This window comes from Ochotona curzoniae, unplaced genomic scaffold (genome assembly GCF_017591425.1).
Source record: "Ochotona curzoniae isolate NIBS_2020 unplaced genomic scaffold, NIBS_Ocur_1.0 contig_64, whole genome shotgun sequence".
In the NCBI taxonomy this organism is placed as follows: Eukaryota; Metazoa; Chordata; class Mammalia; order Lagomorpha; family Ochotonidae; genus Ochotona; species Ochotona curzoniae.
Window position 1 is genome coordinate 13,742,042 of NW_024466502.1, and position 26,216 is coordinate 13,768,257.

The 26,216-nt window shown below is 43.0% G+C and overlaps 1 protein-coding gene across 2 annotated transcripts in view; it reads right to left on the reverse strand.

The window, feature by feature from the left end:
- Nucleotides 1–13,053, reverse strand: part of GPC6 (glypican 6) — a 996,155-nt gene extending 983,102 nt beyond the window's left edge. The window contains exon 1 of one of the 2 annotated variants that reach the window (XM_040991023.1): nucleotides 12,583–13,053. In XM_040991023.1, the coding sequence (XP_040846957.1) occupies nucleotides 12,583–12,742 (160 nt within the window). In that variant the 5' untranslated portion in view covers nucleotides 12,743–13,053. The remainder of the gene's footprint in view (nucleotides 1–12,582) is intronic. The other variant, XM_040991022.1, reaches the window with a different exon arrangement.
- Between the last annotated feature and the right edge of the window lie 13,163 nt (nucleotides 13,054–26,216).

Genomic DNA, 26,216 nt, shown 5'->3' on the forward strand with positions numbered 1-26,216 from the left:
ATCAATTCCACAGTCACCAGGCTGCAGTGTGGCGGGAGGTGCTGCCCCTCCAGGCTGGCGCTGTACAGCAGAGCCTCCTTCTGGGCATCCCTGGCACCTTGCAGAAGTCACTGCCACCAGCTCCCCAGCAGGGCCGGAAGCGAATGGACGGTGCAAGACTCGCGGAACCTTCAGGCTTATCTCTCTGGACACTGGTTCTAATGCTTAATTAGGTGCAAATCAGAATTGTCACCCTGAATGAAGACAGCTTGAGGACACGCAGAGCTGGGAAAAGTCAGCTCTGGCTTGTTGATATTCTGCGTGCTACTCTTCCTGATTAGTGTCATTGAGAGGGACTTTTGGTTATAAAAATTTTAACCAAATCACACGAGGTTTTGTGATTTTGGTTGTTATTTTAAATGGAGAACACTTTAAAAATTTTCAGGGCTAAGGTCATACTTCTGAAAAATAAATATTTCAGAAGAATCAAGCAAGTTTGATCAAATGGTATACTTTATAAACTAATGGTTAGAAAGGTTAAAACACATGGCAAAGTTTGTTCTATGTTTTTCAGTTATTACAAAAGTTATTTCAATTAAAAATGCAACCCACACAGCATAAAAGGTCATTTTACCTATATATGTCCCTATAAAAGTTAATTTTTTATTAAACTGGAAGTCTTTGTATAATTTGCATTTTTCTGGGTTTATAATAATTCACCATTCTTAAGTCACAGAGATCAGCTTATTTTTGTGTCTATCATTCCTCACACTGTTAAATTTCTTGTATGACAATGACCCAAGCTAAGAAACTTACTCAAAGCTAAAAATTTGTGGTTCTTTGCTGTGAATATGTAATGTTACACCTTTGTTGTTTCAAGTGGAGTTTAAATGTGATTATCTAGTACATATTTAGACTAAAAATAAAATCATGGATTTAAGCAACCTATATGTCCATTGCACAAAATATCTAGATGTCTGAAGATATCTAGGTGATAAGAATGTCAATTTTTGTGATAATTGAAAAGGAATTTATTCATAATAGGTTAGGTTGTTGATGATCTAAGATTTAACATTTGCAAGGTATTTTATATTCAGTTGAAAGTGACCTTTCACGAGTGTCATGTGATTGTATAAATGAAATTAATACATTATTTTATGCAGTCTTACAAAAAGATTGGCCTAAACCAATCTTTTGCACTGGACCTTCCAGTATCTAACACGCCAAGTCTCCCAAAGAACACTAAATGAGATATCACATAACCAACACAGAAGTAAAAGCACAATAAAAGCCTTTCAAGCATTCCTGCTTGGTCATGTAACGGTAACAAGAAATTGTGTTTCCCAAATTCAGTGCAGATAAAGCTGCAACACATTAGCACGAAGGAATCCTGCACTTCCAGATTGCCAACCCTTTGGAAAGACCAATGCCCATTTTCCAAACGAAGCTCTGAAGCCTCCTAAAGTACTAGTTAGAAAACCACAAAGCAGAAATCAAAATAAGATATTCATTTAGTTACTGGTGGTTTTTACTGCAACACATCCCACAAAAGATTGAAAACATCAGGTTGTCAGATCAGACCCTTCGCAGAGACATCTCCATAAAGTCACAGGGCTCAAAGACCATCACGAACCGACAAGCGCCTCGGATGTATTGGATGTATCACTGCAGCAGCTTCCAGCAGCTCTTTCCTGCTGTGTTCTCACTTGTTGGGTTGTTTTGTTTTTACTACAATAAATTGTTACACTGTATTTGAAGAAAAAAATGTGCCTATGAATAAAGAAGCTAAATGTAAACAGCTTCAAATCTTACAGTTTAAGAACTCCTAATCAAGGAGACTTAGAAAATGGTTAAAATATAGCACTGTTTTCAGAAAAAAAATAAATCATTTTAAAATCTTACTTGTTAATGAGATAGACCTTTGGTCCACCAAATGCCCACAATGACTGGGGCTGGGCTAAGTGTGAAAGAGAAGCTGGGAACTCAAACCAGGTCTATGACATGGGAGGGAGAAACGGAATTACCAGTGCCTCTCTGGGTTGAGATTAGCAGGAGGCTGGAATCAATGTGGGATACAGAGATCCTAACAGGTGTCTTAACCACTCATATACCACTTGGGGTATGTTGCTGTTTTTCTAGCTTATCTTACAAATATTACGGACTGAGCTACTCTGATTTAACTTAAAATTCTTCATCTGCTTTTAGAAAATCTGCAACAAGCTTTCTTACAAAAGAAAACAGCTGACTGAAATTCACAGAAAGCTTAGGAGGAAACACCTCTAGTTCCTTGAAATTCAACTGAGCAACACGTGGCCCCTGCTAATCACAGCTGTCCCCCAAGAAAGGAAGCCAATTTCTCAAGAAATCCAAGAGCCGAAGTAAGGAGCAGACCTGCCACTGATAAAACATACAGATCCCAGGGGTGCAGGCCCAGAATGGATGATGCTTTATCTCTAATGTGTATAAAATGAAAAGTGACCAGCTCTCAGTGTAGTCTCCTTGCATCAGAGTGCAGAGGTCAAGAGAAAAATGGTTAGGTCTAGTACACCTGGGAGTCTCGTGCAGTGAAAAACAATTCACAGACAAGATGAACCGATGGACACTCTTGACCTGAACTCTTCTACAAATGATCAAGTCGTGATAAAAATAAGAAGCATTTGTTCCCACTAGAAGCATGCTTTATCAGCAAAAAGCAAAAGCGGGGGAGGGGGATATGGTGAGAGGAAACTGGAAGTGCCATTGCCCACTTTCCGCTTGTGAAGCGGCCGAGTTTCTCTTCAGCTACTGAAGTTAGTTGAGCGCATGGCAGCTGAGCTGGGCCCCTTTTGTTCCAGGCACAGAGTACAGTATTACATGATCCAATCACTCTTTCTTTGAGTCCCCCTAGTGGCCAAGGTGAACTTTTCAAAGAAATCTAGGGCAATGTGCAGAGCAATTTGTAGCAGTAACATGCCGACTGGAGATTCTTACCCATGACCTAGCTGAAATTCCTAACAACTATTATCTGATAAAAACGTGTATTCAAAACCACACTGAATAGCAACAAAATGCAGCCCTTTGCCTAGGATACCACCTGGCTAATAGTGTCAGCATCATCCTGGAACTTGTCAAAAATCTAAATTGTCTCACACACACATACACACACACACACACACACATCCCCCAGATCTACTAACAGAGAAACTCTAAGAGGTGGAGCCCAGCTGTTCTTGTTGGGAATGTTCCTAAAACACTCATTGTTCTGGATGGTTCTCAACTCAGGAAATACATACGAATTTCATCAGGAAACTGGGAAAGGAAAGAAAAGAGGAGGGAAAGCAACTCAGAAGGGATGGATGGAGGCCTGGGGTTAGTCCTTCCTAAACCAAGTAGGGGACTGTATCTAAAGATGCCCAAGTGTGGGCACATTTCGAAAGATTCCACAGAATTCTTAACATACAACCTTGAGTTTTCATGCCTCTTTCCATTCCACAAGAACTGATGGTTAAATTTTCAGAAACAGAGTGACATGGGTGTTAAAGTATTGGTAAAATTAAACTAACCATGGAGGGAACATTTACACAAGAGAACTAACAAATGCTACAAACCAGGATGCCCTTCTTCACCTCCCTCCCCATCAGCCAATAGTTACACATTCTGCTATTAATCACTAGTTAGGTTTGAGAAGCACTGGGCTAAGGTAACAATGCCAAGTATTTAAATCACACAGCTTGGGTCATTTCCATTTCTCCATTGCTACTCAGTTCCTGGGTTTTCTGATTAATATCCTAGAGGTTGGTCAAGGAGCATTCTGGGTACACCTGTTACAGACCAAGTAGACTGGCCCTTCGCTTTGTCCTACTACTCTTCCATGTGGGAAGTGTTCTTGGATTGAGATGCAGGAATACCTGTGCTGTGACTAAAAGGGCGGTCCATCTCATCGGGGGGAGACAGGTGTGAGCACCCTTTTGGGGCCACTGAGGATTGTCAGGATGCTCTGACTACATGGAAAGGACCTTGCAGACCGAGGACGGAAGAACAGAAAGGCAAGGGAAAAACATGGATCCTCTCTTTCAGAACTTCCCTGTGCCCAGGCTTCTTGCCATGGAAAATGACAGCTCTCCATGATTTTGCAAGCCAGTGGGGTCAGCCTGCTGCCAGAAGTATCTTTGTGGACATAGCTGATATTGGATAATTTCAGAGGAGACTTTTGACAGCCTATCTGCTGTATATTCATATTGGAACTGCTACATAGCAAAAGTATTTAAAACTTTCTTTGCAGTTGTGCGTCTTCATTTTCAGATGACCTCACCTGTCCCTCCTCAATCCTCCCCTTCCGGCCTTTAGCATCTCCTGCTGAACTGTCTCTAAGTCTCCTCATTGATCTCCTCATGTCCTTGGGTTTCTCCCCACCCTCCCCTGAGACAACCAGATCACAATGCTTGGCCAAGGACAACAGTGGGTTCACAAGCCTGCCAATGACCTAGGGGATTACCTAATCTATGTCGTTCACCACCCAGGGTTTCTGAGGCTGTCCAAAAATCCAACCTCACCCACCGGTCATTATCACTCTTTTCAAGCTCTTACTGCTCCCTTTTCACATTCATTTTTAACTTCACCTTTCATGGCCCTTTGTCAAATGCCACACATTCTACAAGTCCCAGTGAAATGTTGTTTCCTCCTTACCTTAAAGCCAAGTTAATTATTTCCTTCTTTGATTCCCATCATTAAAATCTATACTGATACTGGCCCATTAATTTACTGGCAAAGTACCGTTCAAGTCTTAGAGAATGAAGTAGTTTTCCGTACTGCTAAGATTTTAAGATTTCTTTTTATGCTGTCATAGTACAAATAACCCGATTCAATTTCATAACCTCCCAGATTACATGTTCTTTGATTCTATAATTCATAACAATTCCTCTGATCCTGTCAAACTCCTTTTCTGCCATGGATATTGTTTAACTATCCTATATGAAAGGCACAGAGACACACAGACATAATCTCCCAAGTACTTCTTTACTCCCCAAACATCATGTGGGTGACATGGATCCAACCTCTTGAGTTACCTGTTGCCTTCCAAGGTATGCATTAGCAGGAAGCTGACATTGGAAACAGAGCTGAAGTCAGAGTACTTGAAAGCAGAAAACTGGAATCAGAAACTGGACTACTTGAATCCAAGCACTGGGCAGAGGAGGCGGGAATCTCAAGCGCAGACTCTCAGCCCTAGCACGCAGCCCTGCCCAGTGAGATTTCTAATAGCCATTCGTTGGTATTGAGTTTTGCTTCCATTAAAACTCACAGAGAGGGCCAACTCTTTTGGTGCAGCAGTTTAGGCCACTGCTTATAAAGCCAACGTGCTGCTGGTCAGAGTGCCTGTTGGGTCCAACATGCTGTGTCAGATTCAGCTTGAAGGTATTCTACTCAGGAAGGCAGAAGGTGACCCTGCTAGTGGATCTCTGCTACACATTTGAGTGACAAATGGCACCTGGCTCCCAGGCTCCGTCGCTGTGGACATCTGAAAACTCAGCCAGTAAACCCAAAATGCTTTTGTCTCTCTCACTGTTGTTTCTTTCAAATGGATTAATAAGCCAATCTTACATACAAGCACATCCACATAAATGAAACCAAAATATGCATAAAAGTTGATTAAAAATTCAGCGATATTTTGTTAATCTCTTCTCCCCATCCCCAATTTTATTTTCTCCTTCTATCAATAACCCTCTATCACATATACATATTCCAATTCATTGTCTGTCATGTTACATGATAAATAATTTGATAAAGTATGTGCCACTGAAATCTAGTTATCCACTATGTGTTTCTAGAACCCTTCCTTCCATTTCCATAGGCACCACACAACAGTGAAACTAACATCTCCACTCTTTTTGTGACCATTTGAACCCCTTACATCCATTCTCCACAACCAATGTAACATTCCAAAACCATGGCCAACCCTTGTCATGATGGCCTATTCTTACCATTCTCAAAAGGCTGGAGTACTGAGTTCAAGTCAGCTGGCTGACCCATAGGAAGACATGACCTCTAGGGGGCAGTACTACAACAGCCACTCTGATTGGAAAGCAATTGGGTGGCCTGGAGGGACACAGCCCCCTTGGTATAGGGCCCTCCACAACTAATAGAAGAGCCATCACAGAGAAGGGCAGGAGTTAGAGGACATTTCCAGGGGGCATCTAAGAACTGATGTTCTGAGAAGGAATCGTGTATATCAAGGTAAGGTCACTCAACAGGCAAGTCCTTCAAATCTTGAAATCTTGCACAGCCCCAGAGTTTGGTTCATAAGCACAGGGCCATTTTGCAGGGTATACAAGTCAGGTAGGTGCGTTATGAAATAATCCCATGTGTGAAAACTGGAGTTTACTGCTGGGTAGTTTTTGTGCCTTAAGAAATAAATAAATAGGCCTGCTATGAAAAAGTCCACAATGTAGGGGTCAATACAAAGCAGCAGATACTGTTTCTTTGCACAATTGTCCCCAGGCTCTACTTACCCATTCTTTCTCACTCGTCCCCAACTTACAGGCCACTCCTCACTGTTGAGGCTCCTGTGAAATGCTGTTCAGTTCAGTCACCCTGAGTTCCTGGCCTCAGGACTGGCTCCCCAAGTTTCTGCTTTCTGGATGAGATTAAACTTTCCCAAGCCTCTATACAGCCAGCTTCAGACGCAGTGATGGACACATGGTAGATATTTCAAGTCATATTTCTTACAGAAAGATAAGAAAAAGCTCTTCACATATTCAATCACCAGGATGATATGTAAAGGTGGAATTGAATTTCTGTTTTGTTATCAACTGGTTCATTAGTTTAAAAATTACATATCACCCAAAGGCCATTCAAACTTTTGATATTTCCTTCTGGAATGTACCATCTGAAGTTATTTATTTTAGAAAATCAACAGTACTTTCAGATTTATCATTTAAGCAATAAAAAATAATTTTTTTTTCAAATGCAAAAAGTGATGAAACTATTCAAAGTTTGTGCCAGCTAAAGTATTTAAAAATTTGGCCACAAAGGGATATACACACCAACTTGAAATAAATATTAAATAGCTGTTTATACTGGCAAGACAATTCTAACATGCCTTGCTATAAGTCTTCTGAGACCTGTGATTTAAAGGGAGAAAAGGCCATATCATAATGTTGCTTTGTTTAAATTATGTGGTTAAAATCATTTTATCAACAATTATTATACTATAATTTTCACCTAACATGATGATTTCTATACAAATCTAGTAACTGAATATAGGTAATTCTGGGTTAAAACTCCTAAACAATTTGTATTTTACAAGTGTTCATAAATTTCACCCATCATTTTAAAAGAACATTATTCACTTTATTACATGAATTATGGCATAATCTTTATACCACAATATTTTAAAGAATATAATGGTATAGATTTTAAATCAAGCTCGCTATTGGCCTATATTTCTATTCACTAGCTCCTAAGATGCAAGGCAGTAAAAAAGTATTTTATGTAAAAAAATATATCAGTCAACTCAAATGAACTCTGATTCTCCATGATGACATATTATCCTCTAATTAAATCAGCTAAGATAACTGTTTGCAGGAATCACTCCGAAATTAATTCCCAAATGAAGAGTTTAACAAGTGGCACTCTGAATAGCCCAGGTTTTAAATTACTTTGATACCTGGAATTAATGATTCCTTCAGAAATTTATGACTTGCTGAATCATTTAAAAGAAAAATTTGAAGTTTAGCTAATTCATTTACATCATGCTCTTCTTTGGAAGGCTTTTGCAGGTATGGGCTAGCAGAGGGCAATGAAATCATAAATCTTTGAATCAGAGAGACAAGTTTAAATGGAACAATTTATCCCAATCTAGGATGCTTAATAAGTCTGTGAAAGCATTAGAGTCACCAGGCAGTTTTCTCCATTTTTGTCAATGTGATATTTATGAGCAAACCGAAAAAGGTAGGTATTAATGACAAATGTATTCAATTGCTTGGTTGGATAAGGGACTAGGGTGGAGGGGCTATTTCTAAACAGAGGCAAGGCCAAGGAAAGTTAAGCATCATATATTTTGAACCTCAAAGCCAATAAAGAAGGAATAAAAGTGACTAGTGTTTTGGAATACAAAATAATATACTTTTACTATGGATCGAGCTAAATATTTGATCATTAGGGAACAGTTTTTTTCTTTGATGCAAAACTTTAAGTGAACACTAAATATCCAAAACTGAAAATGGGCAAATACTGAAAATGATGTTGTCATTTTTGTCCTCATCTGTGAAGGCTAACTCCTCCCTCACACTTCTCTCCTCCATGAACAAATTCTTATAAAGCAGCTTTGTTGTGCTAAACCAATAATCCACAGGCCTAAGATGGCGAGAGAAAACAAAACATGGACTTCAGCTACCATGTCTCATACAACTGACCATTTGCACGATGCAATGGTCAGGAAAACACAAAAATACATGGTCAATTTAGAGACTATAAAATACACATTTCAATCAGGTTTTGAGAAGTAATAGATGCTTTAAATAGAGAAGGAGTCAGCATGTACCTGTGTGAAAGGATACATGCATGCACATGGAGATTAGTAAGCTGTACACACAGCAGATGAAGAATTGATTAGCATGTATTTATCTGACAAACGCTGAATTCTTACCTCTGCAAGGCAGTGGGCAGGTTAGGCCTATGGATTCTGGAGACAGTGTATTTAGGTTTGACATTTAGCCTCTGCACCAGCTGAGACACTACTGAGCAACTCAAATTAAATTTATCATGCAGTATTTTCATTCACATGAGGGAGGATGTTAGTGTCCACTAAATTACTGGAAGGATTCGATCAGGCACTGACATAAAGGTAAGGTGTAGAGTTACATGATAGCCACATGCTACCATATATGTTCAAGATACTAAAGTTCTCTTAGATAAGCAATGAAAATGGCAGTAGTGCAGGTTGAGCAATGGTTAATTAGAACATATTATGATTAGCAAATCCAATAAGGATCAATGCCTAGAACACCAGCAGAATAAGCCCAAGACAACACCATCCAGGTGAGCATTTAGCGTAACGCTATGTGCAGAGCGCCATGCTGCTGGATGCCACACTGCTGAACGCCATGCTGCTGGATGCCACACTGCTGGACGCCATGCTGCTGGATGCCATGCTGCTGGAACATCCTTTGGTTTTCAGCCCCGGTTCCTGACATCAGCTCCTACCTATGCAAACGCTGGCAGAATAACAACACTGACCCAAGTAACTAAGTTCCTATCACCTTACTAGAGGCCAGGGCTGTGATCCTAGGTCACGTGACCTGGCCCAGCCTCACCCGTGGTAGGCATTTGGGAAGTTAATTAGCATAAAAGGGAATGCCTTGGTTACTCTTGTATCCCCTTTCCTGGTCTCACAGGTGAAAGCATTTTTTTTCTCTCTAACCTTTTAACTATAGTTTTTAAAAAGAAAACAACATTCTCTGAACTTCCCAGACTTTTAAGGTATTATTTCCAATCATAAAGTTCCTCTAAAAGTAAGAACCACTAAACTGACTAGGACCAAAACATGAAGTCAAACAGTATTACTAATACTTGAGGAAGAACTGGAATGTTCCACGCTGACCTTTGGTCTAAATAGTGGATGATGTACTGTTTTAAATTTTCCCAGAACGAGAGGAAATGGCCAAGCATATTGCAAAAGCTATGGGCTCCATACGTGGAATTATTTCTCTACCACAAGAATCGCTAAGCATTAGAATGGATTGCAGAGAAGTCTCAAGAGTCTACCACTTCGGAGGTCTTTCAAACAAAGACAGATAGCATCCATCTGATCTGCCGGCAATGGTTTAAAACCAGGGCTGAGTGAGGATTGATGGCGCAAGCTCCCCTAGAAGGTCTCCCCTCCTGCAAGCATCCTGGCAGCATCACGTAATATATCACCTATCACAGTCTCGCATCTGCTGGGGTTGAAGACCTCGCCTTTATCTAACAAGAGGGCAATGCTATTCGCCCATTGTGAGTCCTCAGTAAAAGTTTAATGAAGTCAGGAGGAAACATAATGTCCTTATTACTTCTGCTATTTTACTAAGCCAGCGACCTACAAATATCTCTCAGCTAGAAAAAGTTAGCACAGATCTGAACAGCATTTCTTCTGAAGTTCATGTTCCCTTGGCAGGCTAACGGCACATGCCATTTCTCAAGCAAGTCATTAGATGTCTAAACAAAGTAAAGGATGAAAGAGTTTAAAGAGAGGATAACTACCACAGAAAGTCTTCCCTACACTGTATAATTAAATGTAAATTGTATGGAGAATGAGGGAGGAGAGAAAGTGTGTGTTCCTTTAATAACAGGCTATGTTTCCCAAGTGATTACTCTAACAGCAAATCCAATTTATCATAGCAGTAAGTCTACTTTGAAAAAAAGAAAAGAAAAAAAACTCCTCAAGAGCAGAATTAACTCTGCATTATTTTCATGTCCACTGTATCTCTGACCCCACGGTGATCTGTGCCTCAAAGAACACCAAAGCAGCAAAGACAGCGGGTCCTTCCTTCCTGGAACGTGGGTGACTTTAACCGCGGTGGTGCACACGTTTTAGGAATGCATAGGCAATAAGAACTTTGATTGCAAACGGCTAGGAGCGCGCGATGGGGAAGCCACCTCTGAAATCCCTTCTGTGGTTAAAAATCGACTGAAGCCTTTCCATTAACTCCTGGGAATTTTCTCAACAAAGCAAATGGGGGGCTAGAGAAATCCTTTCCAAGGAATGCCTTCACTCTGATTTGAAGGGGATTTGCAAAAGATGAACTCCATTCTCCCACAAAAGAGGGCTCAAACCATTTTCGAAATGCTTAACTATTTTCTTCTTCTTCAAGACATATCTAAAATCATGTTAGGAAATGTCTGCATTTTGAGATACCCTGAAGAGAAGCCCCGAGTGAAGGCGAAAAAGTTCCTGTGATAGCCGAGTCACACGGCAAACGTTTTAAAAGTTCAATCCCTGAGATTTGGGAAAAGAAAAAAAAAAAAGCTGATCCTTATCAATTAATTAAAAAGAATGAAATAACAGTAGACAACAGGGAGAGGGAGTGGAGAAACTTAAGGAGCAGTTGGGGCAGTGGCTCTCTATCCATTGATTAACAAATTAAGGAGCTCCATGCTGGGGAGACCAAGTGACAGAGAGAGAAAAGTGGGCTTGTAATTCACCCGCAGGCTCTGCCTCTCCTTCACAGGGAATCTGGCTCTGAATGGAAAGGGCTCAGTATGGTGTGCAGTGCTACCGGCTCGGCGTTGTGCACGCTCTTAGGGGCACTATCCAAATTCATACTAACATGTTCATTTCGGAGTATGCAAAAACCCTCATTCCTAGAACTTGAAGCTTCACCACGGTAAAGAAAAAAAAAAAAAAAGTAGCGATTCCACAAGGTATCAGAACTGTGCTGGTTTCAGAGATCCCACAAAATGCTTTCCGTACGAGGGACCAGAGCCTGGGCACGAGGCAGAGCGAGGCTGATGGAAATTTAGCTCATTGCTCAGTGGACCCGAGGTCACGGAAGACTTCATCCACCCTGTTTGAGCAGCCGGCGCACACAAGCATCTCCTGGTCTCCCCGGCCTCTCACAGTTCTGTTCTCTAGCAGCCAGAGGATTATCTCTGCCCAAGGCGTTTCATTCACAGAGCTCCACAGCAGCTCGGATTTTCGGTTGGAGCTAAGAACCGGAAAACACGCACGCAGGCTCCCTTGTACCAGTTGGAAACCCAGCGCAACACACACTGACGTGAGAAAAAGGTTGGGGGGCAGGGGGTGGCCGCTCCAGCACTCAGCGGAGGAATGCCTGAGGCCCTGCAAGCCAGAGACCCCTGAAGGAACCAGGGCGGCGGAGACATCCTCTGAAGTTGGCTGAGCTTCCGGAGCCAGCGAGGCCGCCCTGCAGACTTGCGCGGGCAGCTGAGGCTGTCTCCAGCAGCACCAGTGACCAACCGCCACAGGGAAGCCCCCAGTCTGCAACAAGCAGCTTGGAAACCATCCGCCTTCACCTTCCCTCCACCCCCACACAAAGTAAAGCAACCCTAAGATACCCGGGGGCAGTGTCCCTGGAGCGGTTTCTCGTACTCAGCTCGCCCCCCAAAGTCCCGGCGCGGTGCACTCCACCTCGGCGAAGGACGCCGGAGTGCAGACGGGGCTGGGGGAAGCCTTGTGCTTCTCTCCGCCACCCCTGCCGGCGCGAGGGCGGGAGCAGGCAAGGCGCCGCTCAGACTGTGGCACTGTGCAAACTGCGGTCGCAGTTCTTCCAAGTTTGCCGGGGCGAGAAGCACAGGGTGGGTGCCCTGCTAGGGACTTGCCTTCACCCCGCAGCCACCCTGGCCTCCCCGGCCTGGAATAACATACAAGAAGCCGAACGGCGCGAGAGCACGGGGCGGAGGGGAGGGACCAAGGGTGCTCCCGCGTGTGCACACAATGAAGCGGCTTGGAGGCACACCTTCCTGCCGCTGGAGAAGCCTCAAGAGCATCCACTGCCTAGCGGGGAGATGCGATGTCCCCAGAGAGCCCTAGCAGAAAGTGAGCACCAACTCAGCAACAGGGGGGAAGGGGGAGGGCCCTGGAGGGACTTGTGGCTGCCCGGGGCTGCAGCCCGCTCCAACCGCACTTACCTGCGATCTCCTGGTAGGGGATGTCCGCCAGGCTGAATCCCTTGGCACCGTACGCCTGGCGGACCTCGCCGCAGCTCCGAGCCTTCAAGTCTGCCCCGGCCGTGAGGGATAGCAGCAGCCCAGAGAGAGGAAGGATCGCAGCCCCGATGCAAGAAGGCATGGTGCAACATGCAAATCCAGCTCCGTCAACCCCGGGCCCGTGCGCGCTCTTCACCTTGCCCCTGGAACCGAAAGTCCGCCAGAGCCAGCGGCACGCTGCTCTCCGCTGCCCAGCGTCACCCCCTTCCGCCAGCCGAGGGGACGAGCAGCGCAGCCCTCTGGACTGTGCTCAGCAAACTTTTATAAGCCAGATGGAAAATGGCAAGCCAACCAGGACTGGCTGAGGAAGTAGCCGCCTTGCTTCGCTAGCCCCCCAAACCAGAATCGGTGTAATAAAACACGAGGAGAGAGGGGAAGGGAAAAGAAAAAAAAAAAAAAAAAGCAAAACAAAACCAAAAACAACCACAGGGGTTCAGAGCTGAGATCCGAGTTCCAAGCCGCAGAATCGGGGAGTGCTGGGAGCAGGGCTGGCTGGAGTGTGCACTGAAGGTGGGAAGGCACGTCGGCCCTCCAGGAGGAGGCGCATAGGCAGGCGCGCGTGTTGGTGCGAGCGCGGGGGCTCGGGAGGTCTGTGCGTGGAGGTATGTGTTGGGGATCCAAGGGAAACCTCCGCCTTGCGCAGACTGAGGGAGCCTGTGAGAGTCCTTCTGAAATAGGAAGAGAGAAATCCTGGAGACAGACGCGGGAGGCGAAAGGAAGGAGAAAGGAGGGGAGAGAGAGAGAAACGTGCTACACATTGCACAGCCGAAATTCAGAGGCTGAGTCGGAGACAAAACCTGGACTGGATTTTCTCTCTACCCTGGGGAGGGGGAGTGCGCGGGTTGGAGTAAAAGTTCCAGTTTTCTGATTCACTTTTCAGCCTTCATCCTGGACCCCTAATGCCACCTTTAGTGCTAAAGTCTGCAATCTAGGAAGACAAAGTATTGAAGCATCATTAACGTAGGTTGTTACTCTCCATTTTTGTGACGCTTAAGGGCGGTGAAATTCCAATGAATGCTCTGGACCCTCGCTACACAGAGCCAAAGTAGAAATCCAGAGAGACCCGCGGCCTTGGACAGCGGAGCACAACCATCGCTCTAATTAGTCATACAACTTTCGCTTGGCTTGATCTGTTTCTCAGTTCTGCTAGTTGTATTCTCTCCATTCAACAATCCTCCCTTCCTCCTGTCCCCTCACCTTTCTCCCTGGAATACTCCAAACTTGCGGCTCCTATACTGTGGTGCTTAGGATGGGAAAGAACAGCGAACTGAAGGATGAACACCATAGCAATGAGACAGGGGGAGCTACTGAAGAGAAGGTAGCTTTCACATTTGATGCTGGCCACATTAGATTCAACAGCTTCTTTCAAATTAAAAGAAAAAAAATTAAAGCAGGGAAATTATTCAATTCTTTTCTTCCCGTCTTCTTGTTTATACTAAAATTCTTTGACAGAGGGTGAAAGTGAAAGTTTCGGCCCGGCTGATTTTCAGTCACTTGCGAATGCTGACGGACACACTGGAATGCCTGCAAGGGGCAGCAGAATGTGTGTTGAAACCTGAAGTTACTAAAGTAGCTTATTTGAAATCAGGCCAAATTTAATACTAACAATGCTTACGGACTGGCGTGCCAGTGGATTAAAGTTAAGATGGCATTTGGAAATTACTGTGGGATAATGCAGAATTTCATGGACCCATCCCACCTGTTAACCTACACTTTCCTGCTAATGCTCTTAATGACCAGAATGGTTCATGACATTTGAAATGCTCTGCCTGTCACGGTCATCACAGGCCCCTTCGCCATCATGGCGACACATTGGGGATCTTTTCTTCCTCTTTAGCCATTCATCCCCTTCTGCTCTCCAGAAACTTCCAAGTATAGCCATCCTTTCTCAATGAAGCTCCAAAAATGCTGTCTTGTTTAGTTTTTTTGTCTTCCAGTGTCATGATTCAAAGCAAAATTGGAGATGCAACCATATCTTTCTATAAATAAAATTCTCATTTTTTCCCTCACAGTTTTAGCATGACATTTGGCTTCATGATGCTTCTTCTCATTGGAGATCTTACTTGAAACATTGATTCCTTACAGCCATGATTGAGATAACAAAAATACACTCTTACATCTTTTTTTTTTAAAGATTTATTTTATTTTTATCGGAAAGGCAGATATACAGAGAGGAGGGACAGAGAGGAAGGTCTTCCGTCCAATGATTCACTCCCCAAGTGAGCGCAACGGTGGCGCAGTGGTTAACGTCCTCGCCTTGCACGCCTGGGATCCCACATGGGCGCCTGTTCTAATCCCAGCAGCCCCACTTCCCTTCCAGCTCCCTGCCTGTGGCCCGGGAAAGCAGTCGAGGATGGCTCAGACTTTGGGACCCTGCAGAGGCTCCTGGCTTCGGATCAATACTCTTACATCTTTTAAAGGCAAGGTCAGTCATGTCAGGAATGGCTGTGGTTAACCTGTTTCATTGCGATAGCAAGACCTTCAAAATGATTCCTACAGGGCCTGGTGTGATAGTAGTAGTGGTGGTTAAAGCCCTCACCTTGAACCTGCTGGGATCCCATATGGGTCCTGGTTCTAATCCTTGCTGCTCCACTTCCCATCCAGCTCCCTGTTTGTGGCCTGGGAAGGCAGTTGAGGATGGCCCAAAGCTTTGGGACCCTGCACCCATGTGGCAGACCCCAAATCCTGGTTCTGGATTGGCTCAGTTTCAGCCCTTGCAGTCACTTGGGGAGCAAATCATTGGACAGAAGATCTTCCTCTCTGTCTCTCCTCCTCTCTGTATATCTGCCTTTCCAATAAAGATAAATAAATCTAACAAAAAACTGATTCCTACAATAGTTTCTATCAAAGCGAGAGGTATGCACACTCCAGATGAAAGAAGTAAGCACCCACATAATCTACTACCCCATGCCAGAACACATTGCAATTCACCATCACCTCGCAGTGGAGCAGATGATTCATTAAAGAGGATATTTGGAGGTGGGGAGAGCAGATGCATAATTACTTGAAAAGTGACTAAACCTTACATATTTAATGTGCATCCAATACAGTCACAGAGCAACACTTTATTACACATAGTCCCTGCAGTTATAATATGACCTCAGGATTTGTGGCAATACCAGGCTATGTAAATAACCACTAATTTAATGAAATATAAGCAGTTTGTTTAAGCCCATGAGGAGATTAAAATCGTTTAGGGTAGGTGTGTGAACTTTAGTATGACCAAACAATTAGGTAACCTGCTTTACTCTGGCTCTGTCCACTTCTTGGGTAGCACAGTCACATTTGAAGTGGTGGAGGAGACAAAGTCCAGACAAGGCTGAGAGCGAGAGTCTAGACAATGTATTGCAACAAGTGTGGACTGTCACAGAAGTTTCTGGATAAGGCCTCACTATAAGGAAGAATCCTCATGCAGCAATTGGTTTTAGAAGAAATGTCACATAAAGGTCTTGAGTTGCAGCTATACTGTTTACATTTGGTTTTGTAGAATTTGGAATATTGAAAAGCATCCCACAAGAATCACACAAATGGAAGCAAGAAGGTAAGTAGGAGATAAATAAAATACTGAAGCTGCAGGTGTTAAGACTCAGAACAGCATGCTGAGGGTGAGGAGATAGATTTGGAAGAAAGGAGTAGCATGATTCAGGGCTTGATGCAACTCACAAAAGTTACTAGATTGTGACTATGTCTCATTGGGGGGATACGTGTATTCAGACAGAAACACTCTTGCTTATAGAAGTAGCACTTTCACATCTCTGCTGTTTTTGAGTGTTTTCCCCCAGCAACCCATTTTGGGCAAGATATGCATGGAGTTTCTGAGATCTTGACTTGTAGAGAAAAAGGCTAAAATCTTTAGGAGCAGCCGTAGTGGACATGCAAGTGAAGACGGCTCTGTTACTCATGTTCTCCTCATCTTGTCTTCTTTGCTACCACGAGGCTGACCATATTTGGAAGCCAATGTTCTGACTACTACAGGACAAATAGCAATTGGTCTAAATCAACTTAGTCCATTATTTTTCCTTTTCATTAAATGGTGTCAGAGAGGGTGCAAGGCTATAGTCTATTTAATTTAAGTCTATGTAATTTAAAAAGTAGATTTCTGGGAAAAAAAGTTTTTCCTTTTAATCAAAGGAAAAGAGGGTATTGCATCTTTCCTCATAGAGAAAGATGACCAACCATCTTATGATTAGGAAAGAAGACATTGTTAACAAATAGAGAGTAACAAAGCAGAAACACTGAAAGAATTTATATCCTTTATATCCCATAGTGGTCATCAACCAACCATTCAATTTCTTAATAGTCAATGATTATCCCGTAGTTTATGCCATGGTTATTTCTTTCTGCAATTTCAGAAATGAATAAAATATAAATGTATGTAAATTATCACAAAAATGATTTAAATGTAAGCAATGGAGATTAGTAGCAAATATACACAAGAGAACACAAATTAGAGTTACGAAATCCAAGTTAGGCAAATTTCAAACATGAGCATATGTAGTCAATATCAAAGAAAAGAAATATTGAGAAAATGATACTCATCTGGTGACTGGATAGGTGTTGGACAAGATACAATAGTGTGTGACATGGGCTAAACTAAGTGGAAACATCAGGTCTGACTGTAGTATGATAACTGAATGTGGACTCCTGGGAGAGTGAGAGACTGAATTAGTGGTACAGCAAGACAATTCTTCACTTTGTGGTGCAGGCATGTCATATGAGGACCAGTTCATGTTCCAGCTGTTCCACGTTCATTCCTGTTCTCTATTTATGCCTGAGAAAGCAGCAGAGAAAGGCTCAAAGTCATGGGGCATTGCACCCACTGGGGAGACCAAGAAGAACCTCCTTGCTTTCAGCTTCAGATCAGCTCAGCTCTGGCTGTTGCAGGCTTTGGGGGAGAGAACCAGAAGAAGGAAGACTTACTCTCTGCCTTTCCTTCTTTTTCTGTAAAATTTGCATTTCAAATAAAAAATAAACCTTTAAAGGAATTTTTGAATCAATTTTTATTAGTTTTAAAAACTTTTGGTTAAAAACATTATAGATTCACTATTTATGCATTTGGTTGTACTGATTTATGAATGAGAAAGTGAACTATTCAAGGTTTTCTTTGTATTTTTTTTTTCTGTATCAAAGCAGAACAAATAAGTTCAAATGAAATCTTAGGAAAACAAGAGAATGGACTTCAAGTGTCTATTCCACATCTCAGCTTGGCACAAATCAAAATTGCTTAGTTAACCTGCCTCTTGAAAATCAGGGCCTATAATGAAAAAGCTGTCAGAAATTTAACAGCGGTAGCTCTGCCAGGTGCTTGGATAATGGGAAGGTTGCTGAGTTACAGAAAAAGAAAAGGTAAACTTAGGTGAGGAAGGACCAGAAATGATGAAAATAACGTTTTCCTTTTAGTGCTTAGATTCAACCAAATCCTAATAGCTCACTCAAATTTTATTGAACCATAAGAGTACACCTAGTACCAGCGTGAACCAATTACAAGTATATCTTGATGGCAGCTGCCAGCCAGCTGGGTTGCTTACAATCTCTTGGGAAAACCAAACACCAAGGGATAACAGATTCCTCTTGTCTGCAATCTTCTTCCGAGACTTTGAGCCAGAGTTATTTGGCATCAGAGAAAGGATCCATGGGATCTGCCTCATCAGTATTTGGTAAGAGTTAAGGAAGGGTTTGCAAAAAGAAATCAAAGTGTTCTAATTTGTTGTATTTCTTGCATATAAGAATACTGTACAAGCATTGCACATATTCCCAAACTTTCAGACCTTGAAATACTGTTAGCAGTCCTTATAAACAAAGAATGTTAAGGCGTTATGATGTAAATGCCATTTTTAACTTTTAATATTTATGATTCAAAAGTTTACTTACTACCAATTTTAAGTGGTTTTCAGGCTATAAGTATGTCTTTGGTAATTAGGTACATTTAAATATTAAGTTATGAAATATTTACTTTCAAGAATTGGTGCTAAGACTTCCACATGCTTTGTAACCATCTTAGCAAATGTATTACTTGCTCACATTATCATTTTATACCATTGTTAGGAAAATACATTGCCGAGAAGGAAGAGTTTCGTTTTTGTTTGAGAGCTCACAGCATTAATAGATGTCTTGGACAATTTCATCAGTTAGAGTTCACACGCTTTTGAAGTGTTTCCAAATCAGATATGTAAACATAAAAGAGTTGCACGAATGAAAATCTTTGCTGATGAATAAACTTGCTTTTTGTAGTTCATAGAAGAAGCTCATTTAACCTTGCCTTGCTTGTTATAAATTCAGATATTGTTATGAGAGCTGATTCTGCAGCGAAACAGTAAGTTTGAAATACTTCGGTTATTGGAGTCACTCATTTTGGTATATATTGCTCTGTTTCTTTGCCATTCGCGAAAGATGAATGGAGTTTTGCACAGTTTTCAGATCGTCTGGCCCCATCACCAATGACTTTCCCTAGAGCAAGCCACTGACAACACAGGCGTCTTAAGTAGGAAGTAGCTCTCACATGTTGCTAACTTTCATCAATGGAAGTTACGCCTTCTTGAAAGCATTTCTTATACTTAATACACCCTGGGTTAATAATCTGTCAGTAATTATTTAAACATCAAATAGTGTAACAGAGTTGGATTAGAGGAACACTAATATTGAAGCCCCCAAGTACTGTAGTCATCAGCTCTTTTTCTACATACAGTCCTGTGATTTTAAAACCATTTCCAGTGGAACTTCAGCTCAGACTATCCCTGCCCTGAAGGAGTAATAAACAGTTTTCTCATTAAGCCATCTTTTAACCTAATGTCTCTACAGAAAATGAGAATGAAAACAAACCCCAAAATGTTCCTTGGGTAAATAAATTACAAAAGCATTTGAACTGATGAGAACCAGAAGAAAATGCGATTAATGTAATTAAACTTGTGATGAATGATCAATTTTATATGAAATTACTGCTAATAATGAGAAGCAATCCAAATGGTTGAAAATTCAGTAATCAACATATTCAAAGCTTTTAATTTGAAAAATTTTAATAACTCCAATGTATAACTATTAATTCAATTTTGGGAGAATTATCACAGATACTAGCAACAAAAAAAAATGGAAATTGAAAGTTTTAGGGCGATTCTGCTTCATCTGTTGATAATAAATGCAAGCCAGTGAAAGTGCACCCACGTGGGAGAACTGGAAGGAAGCTCCAGGCTCTTTGGATTGGCTCAGCTCCAGCAGTTGCAGCCATGTGGGGAGTAAACCAGCAGAGGAAAGATCACCGTCTTTTTGAAAATCTGCCTTTCAAATGAAAATGAATCTTGAAAAACAAAAGCAGTGAACTCTAAAGAATTGAATGTCATTAGGCTGATAGCCTCCATACCAAAAGGGTTAGGCAATAGATTTAGATCTATAGTTGACAAGATCTAAAGGGATCAGGATCCATTTCATTAAGCAAAAAATCAATGCAAACGTAATTTCAGGGAAAATTACACAAAATATCCTTGCCCAAACCCTGCGTTCTCTATCAGCAACACACGGAGTAGAATGGAGTTTCATACAAAACACCACTGTTTTCTCACGAAGAATATAGTTCTGTTCCTTTTCCAGGCTTGAACTTCCTCCCAAGCAATCATTTCTAACACTTGCTTCTATATTAACTTCACACGTTTTATTACATTTCAGGGGGAAATAATTAAATGTTTGTGAGAGAGCAAACCTAGTTTATGTTTTAACTTAGTTGGTTGGGGGGAAAAATTTCTGAGCTTATAACTTGGAAATTTCCTCTACTAATGATCTGTTTCCAGAGAGATGCCTGAATCAGGCAAGCAGAGAAGCAAGAGGCAACGTGCCTGCCTTTTCCTCTGATGCTCATTTGCAATCATAGCCAATCAATGTTGAGAACATTACCAAGCAATCCAGTGCTGGTTTGCTCTTAATTGGTAAACTATCTTCCAAAAATAACATCTTTGGGCTTCACAACACCCCAGTCATCGAGCCATTGGAGAGTCAATGTCCTTACTGTACAGGAGGACCTCTATGAATCATGAATAGAGCTCTATTTTTCCTTGGAAACAAACATGAACCGACATGTTCACGCTAATGAACAGCATTGTGAGTTTGTGTAGTTTAGGAAGAACACTAAATCTGCCACTTACGCCTTCATCTAAGCAGATAACTGATTTTAAATCCCACAGAGAGTCGGACAACTTATCTGAAACTCGTAGCATGCTGCCTGGCTTACATGTCGCTTTCACAATTTAAAAATGATGATTTAATACAAAACTTGAAGAGATGAAGTATCCTCTTACAGTCTCGAAGGGACCGGGCAAGTTTATACAAACTTGAGAGGAAAATAAAAGTGCATTTGGATACAGCATTTAAGAAACTAGAATTCATCTTTATTTTGTACACGATGCAAACAGAATTGAGGCATGATTCTTTCTGGTAAACAAGACAAGCAATTCGTGCTGCACAACATGCAACCAAACTGATACATCTGTGCAAGTATCTCTCTCACACACAGATAAAAGCAAAATCTGAGATTTTAAAATGATAATGACCTTGCAATATGTTTAAAACTATTCAGCTTTTCCTTTAGAAATATCATGAAAGCCTTAATGTACTTTGTAAATCACTTTCATAGCGATTTCATGTTCAAAGTATTTGCTGGTCTATTTTCATTAATGAGAACTTAATGAATCACACATACTTAATCATTCAGTAGAAATATGGAGGATCACAACATTGGATTAAGATGTTCATTAGAAGTCATCTTTGAACTTTGGCAAGACAATTTCCGGACTTTTTTTTTTCATGTTCCTTTGGTTAAAACATGTCCATGTTCAAATAGACTTAAAGGATTAGTTAACCACCAGGAAAAAAAAATATGAACCGCCATTGGTAACAGCTCAAATGGAAAATTTCATATTTGTGTAATGGCGATGACTTTTCACAGGTCACACACTCAGGTAATAAGGAATGAAGCTCCTTTATTGACCTGTAATGGGACTTAATTTCAAGTCTCGGTCGTACTCAAGAAAAAAAATGTAATCTTCCAATTCCAGATGAATTAATTGCATACAACTTTTCTCGGCTCTCTCTTGCTGAGAGTTCTTTATGCCTTGCAATAGTGTGAGACAGCAAGCTTTTGGTGAAAATAGATGCTTTGTTGGTCACTCCTATCTTAGGCTCTAGTACCTGAATTTCACTGGGTCCTTTTTCAGTCCCTGGCTGTGTGACCTACCCTATACCATACAAGCTTGACACTTCACTCCAAAGACCTGTATGTGCTCCAGTTTGTGGAGGCTTACTGTAGAGATAGTTCTCTTTCATTCAATCTCTAACTCCTGCTGTGGATTATATCGGGAAGATATGGCACTTCCATACCACCTTACAGGCCCCTTTCTCTAGACCGGTGTTCTGCCCACATTGCCATTCAGTGACCATGTAAAGTGCATCAAAGCACAGAACTGGGGTGTCTCCCTACAGGAAAGTCAGGACATACATATGTACCCAAGCCCTAATCCCGTAATGGTGCAACTCCTCTCCCCAGCAGAACGCAAGGGACACATGTCTACTTTAGAGCCCTGTCTCTTCCTTCCTTGTAGTTGTTTAGCACAGGACAAGGAAATACCTCCTGCTTGTAGCATCTTACATTCTTCCTAATGCACTGCCTATGATGTATCCAATCGTTTTCTTCCTTCACGTCTTTGACCTCTTGGAGCTCAAAGGAACTCTTTCCTCTTTCAGAAAAAGTCTACAAATCAAAAGCCCTGGCTCATAGGAATGCCATCTCCACATTAAGTGTAAGAGGCTTCTTAGAAGTGGAAGGCATGAGAATTGGCTCCTTTGTTATCTGAACAGACAATCCATGAAATGCTGGAGGTTGTCAGGACTGCAAAAGTATGCTCAGGGTCTTAATAGTTGATTTCTGGTATTTTTAGGTAGTTGTGTATGGAAGAGCTGTGTGGCCAATCAGTTCTTTTAAAGGTTTATTTTTATTATTTTTATTTATTGGAAAGGCAGATATACAGAGAGGAGAGACAGAGAGGAAGATCTTCCGTCCAATGATTCACTCCCCAAGTGACTGCAACAGGCGATGCTATGCCAGTCCGAAGCCAGGAGCCTCTTCCGGGTCTCCCACGCGGGTGCAGGGTCCCAAAGCTCTGGGACATCCTTGACTGCCTTCCTGGGCCACAGGCAGGGAGCTGGAAGGGAAGCGGGGCTGCTGGGATAGAACCAGCGCCCATATGGGATCCCGGGCATGCAAGGCGAGGACCTTACCCACTGCACCACCGCGCCGGGCCCGTGGCCAATCATTTCTTAAAAATCCCAGCTGAAGGTTTTTTGCACCTTTACAGTAGCTTTGGGAAAAGCCGAGTCCTGCAAGAAACTGCATGAACTGTGCTACAATTACGAATGCTTGATTTCAGGCTTCGGGTGACTCACAGTCAGGCTTATAAGATGTCCTAAAGTGTTTTGGGCGAGTTAAGTAGAGTGAAGCAAGAAAATACCACCAATGTTGTTTTTATCTTGTGTTTTTCTGCTGCAAAGAGGTGTGTGCTCCTAGCTACCTTGGTCACCCAAGGGATGTCAAGCTGAATCACCAAAGGTAGTTTCTTTTGAGCCAACCTCCAGCTTTCTGGGGGCTTGATATCACCCAGGGCCTTTGAACATAGTAGTGGAATTTGCCCTAGGAAGATATAAATCAGCCTGTTGAATAGTTGAGATTCTATACAACGAAATAAGGAGCTAGCACTGTGGTATAGCAGTAGTGACAGAATCTCCTATGGCTGCTGGTTCATGTCCCAGCGGTTCTGTTTCAAATCCACGTCCTTGTTAATGTGACTGGGAAATGGCGGGCACCCTATCCTTGGACCCTGGTACCCATGTGGAAGACTGGGGCGAAGCCCAGAGCTCCCAGATCCAGCCTGTCATAGCCCAGGCCCTTGCTGTCATTTGGTGAGTAAACCCATAGATGGAAAAATCTCTCCTGTCTCCTCTGTGTCTTTCAAACAAATAGATCTTTAATATATGAAGTTAGTACTAGAAACTGTTTTGTTAGCTTTTCGATCATTTCGAATAGTTCCAACTACTTAAAATTGGAATGTATCTTATAGTGAGTGTTGTGCTTTTCATGAAAACATCAAAGATCTGGTAGGAAGAAGCCCACCTCCGGCTGCAGATCGAAGTGACTTAGGCAACCTGATTTGGTCAGAGGCTGAACACGTTGGCAGCCATTCCACAGCCCTTTCTTTTGTATCTGCTTGTTTCCCATGTTGATTGACCATCCCAACCAAAACTGATCTTCTGAGGCTGTGACCCTTGACAGTCCCAAAAAAGAGACCCAACATTCAGGACCAAACAACTGAAGAACAAAGAGGAAGTGAGTGAGGAATGGTGTGTTCTGTTGATCTGTTAGGCCGAGGTCGCCAGTCACCACTGTGATAAGCAATGACGTGGCAGAAGGGAGGTACCCCGATTTCATCTGTGGGCTTGAATCTGGACCCCGCTGGTCCTGCACCTCAGCTGTCCCCAGGTCAGGGGACAGTACACCCCTGGCATGCTCTAGCATCATCTCATAGCAGCACTTCCCAGTTGCACGTGCTTTATGACTAGAGACACAGAGGTTCTTGTACAGCCTGATGAGAGGGAACACCTCCCCATTCAATCATGACAGTCGAGTGAGGACCAGGAATGACCACACAGGTGAGTCCCTGAGCAACTGGAGGCATCTGGCCAGTCCACAAAGGGGTACGTGTGTGTGTGGAGGGGAGGTGAACCTACGGTGGAGGGGTGTGTGTGGAGGGGAGGTGTATTTGCGGTGGAGTGGTGGTGCATTGGGTTGTGTCTGTGGGATTGTGTGCGAGGTGGTGGGAAGGGTATGTGTGTAGGGATGTGTGTGGGAATGTGTGTGCGTGTAGGGGGATGGCGGGGTATGTCTGGTGTGTGTGTTTAAGGGGTGTCAGGGAGGTATGGGTGTGTGCGGGCATTGGAAGAGGTCACGCATGTGTATAGGGGTGTGTGGGTACATGGGGATATGTGTTTGCGGGTGTGGGGGTGACTGGGTATGTCTCGGGTGTGTAGTCAGGGTGTGTGGAGGTGTGTATGATGGGCTGTGTGGGGAGTATGTAGGTGTGCGTGGTGTGTATGTGTGTGGAGTATGTGTGGAGTATGTGGAGGTATGTTTGTGGTGCATGTAGAAGGTGTGGGGGTGTCAGGATGTATTTGAGGGGGTGTGGGGGTTGTCAAGGAGGAATGGCATGTGGGGGTGTTGGAGGTTTGTTAAGGTGTGGGGGAATGTGGGTGTGTGTGTATTGGTGTGTGGGGGGATTATTTGGGGGTGAGTTTTAGGGTGTGAGTGTATGTGTGTGTGGGAGGGATGTGCGGTGTGTGTGGGAGTGGGGTTTAGGGTGTGGGTGTGTCGGGGGTGGGATGTGGGGTGCGTGTGGATGTGGGTTAGCGTGTCGGTTGTGTGCAGTGTGTGTAGGGTTTGTGCACAAAGTGAGTGGATGGGGGCGTATGTGAGGGGATTTTGGAGGTTTCGGTTGTGTGTGGATGTGGCTGTGTGTGGATTGTTGGGGTGTGGAGGCGTGTATGGGGTGTGAATGGGATTGTGTCTGGGGGCGTGTGGAGGGTTGTAGGGTTGTGAGGGTATGTGTGTGAGGGGTGTTGAGGCTGTGGGTGTGGAGTGTTGTGGGAGTGTGTTCAGGATGAGGGATGGGCGAGGTGTGGGGGGTATGTGGGAGTATGCGGGTTGTATGGGGGTTATGGGGGTGTGCAGGGGGTTATGTCTGGGAGTGTGTGGCAGGGTGTGTGTGTAGCACTGTGTGGGAGGATGTGGAGTTTGTGGAGGGTGTGTGTGTGTGTGTAGAGGGGTGTGAGTGGGGTTCTAACTGTGTGTGTGATGGGTGTGTGTGTGGGGTGTGTAAAGTCACTGAGTACAGGGCCAGACAGGAGTAGATGATAGTACAAGTTTGGACAGTGCCCTAATTAGGAGAAATCAGGGCAGGGTTGATGCTCACATGTTCTCGGCTTGGACACAGCACTCGGGGGAATCAGAGAAGTCTGAAAAACACAGCATACCCAGAGGGCCTTTGGTTTCAGGCCAGCAAGCAAGGTCCACGGGCAGTCTTCTGTGGACTTCCCTGGGCACAGTTCCCACTGAGCCCAGGCTGGGGACAGACCCAGCAGTCGCCTTCAGTCTATGAGAGCTGGTACCCATATGGCATGCAAGGAAAGGACTTTAGCTGCTAGGCTACTGCACCTGGCCCCACCATTAACTTCTTTGCATAGTTTCGTTAAAGGCATTCAGGAAAGATCTGGCTACACTGAATGTTGAATTAGATACAAGTCACTTAAAAATGCAGGGGCTCAAAATCCAGAAAGAAGAATTTGTTTCATTTGTGAGACAGTTTAGTCTCTAGAAAAAAATATTGGCTGTAATTGGCAATCAATTTGGATCTGAGAGCCTAATAAACCCAATGATACTAAAAATAGAGAAATTTAAGGGTTCTAGGTTGCTCTCCTTAATCCTTGCCATCTGTATTATGTACCCTATGCCTAAGCTTTACCAAGAGAGA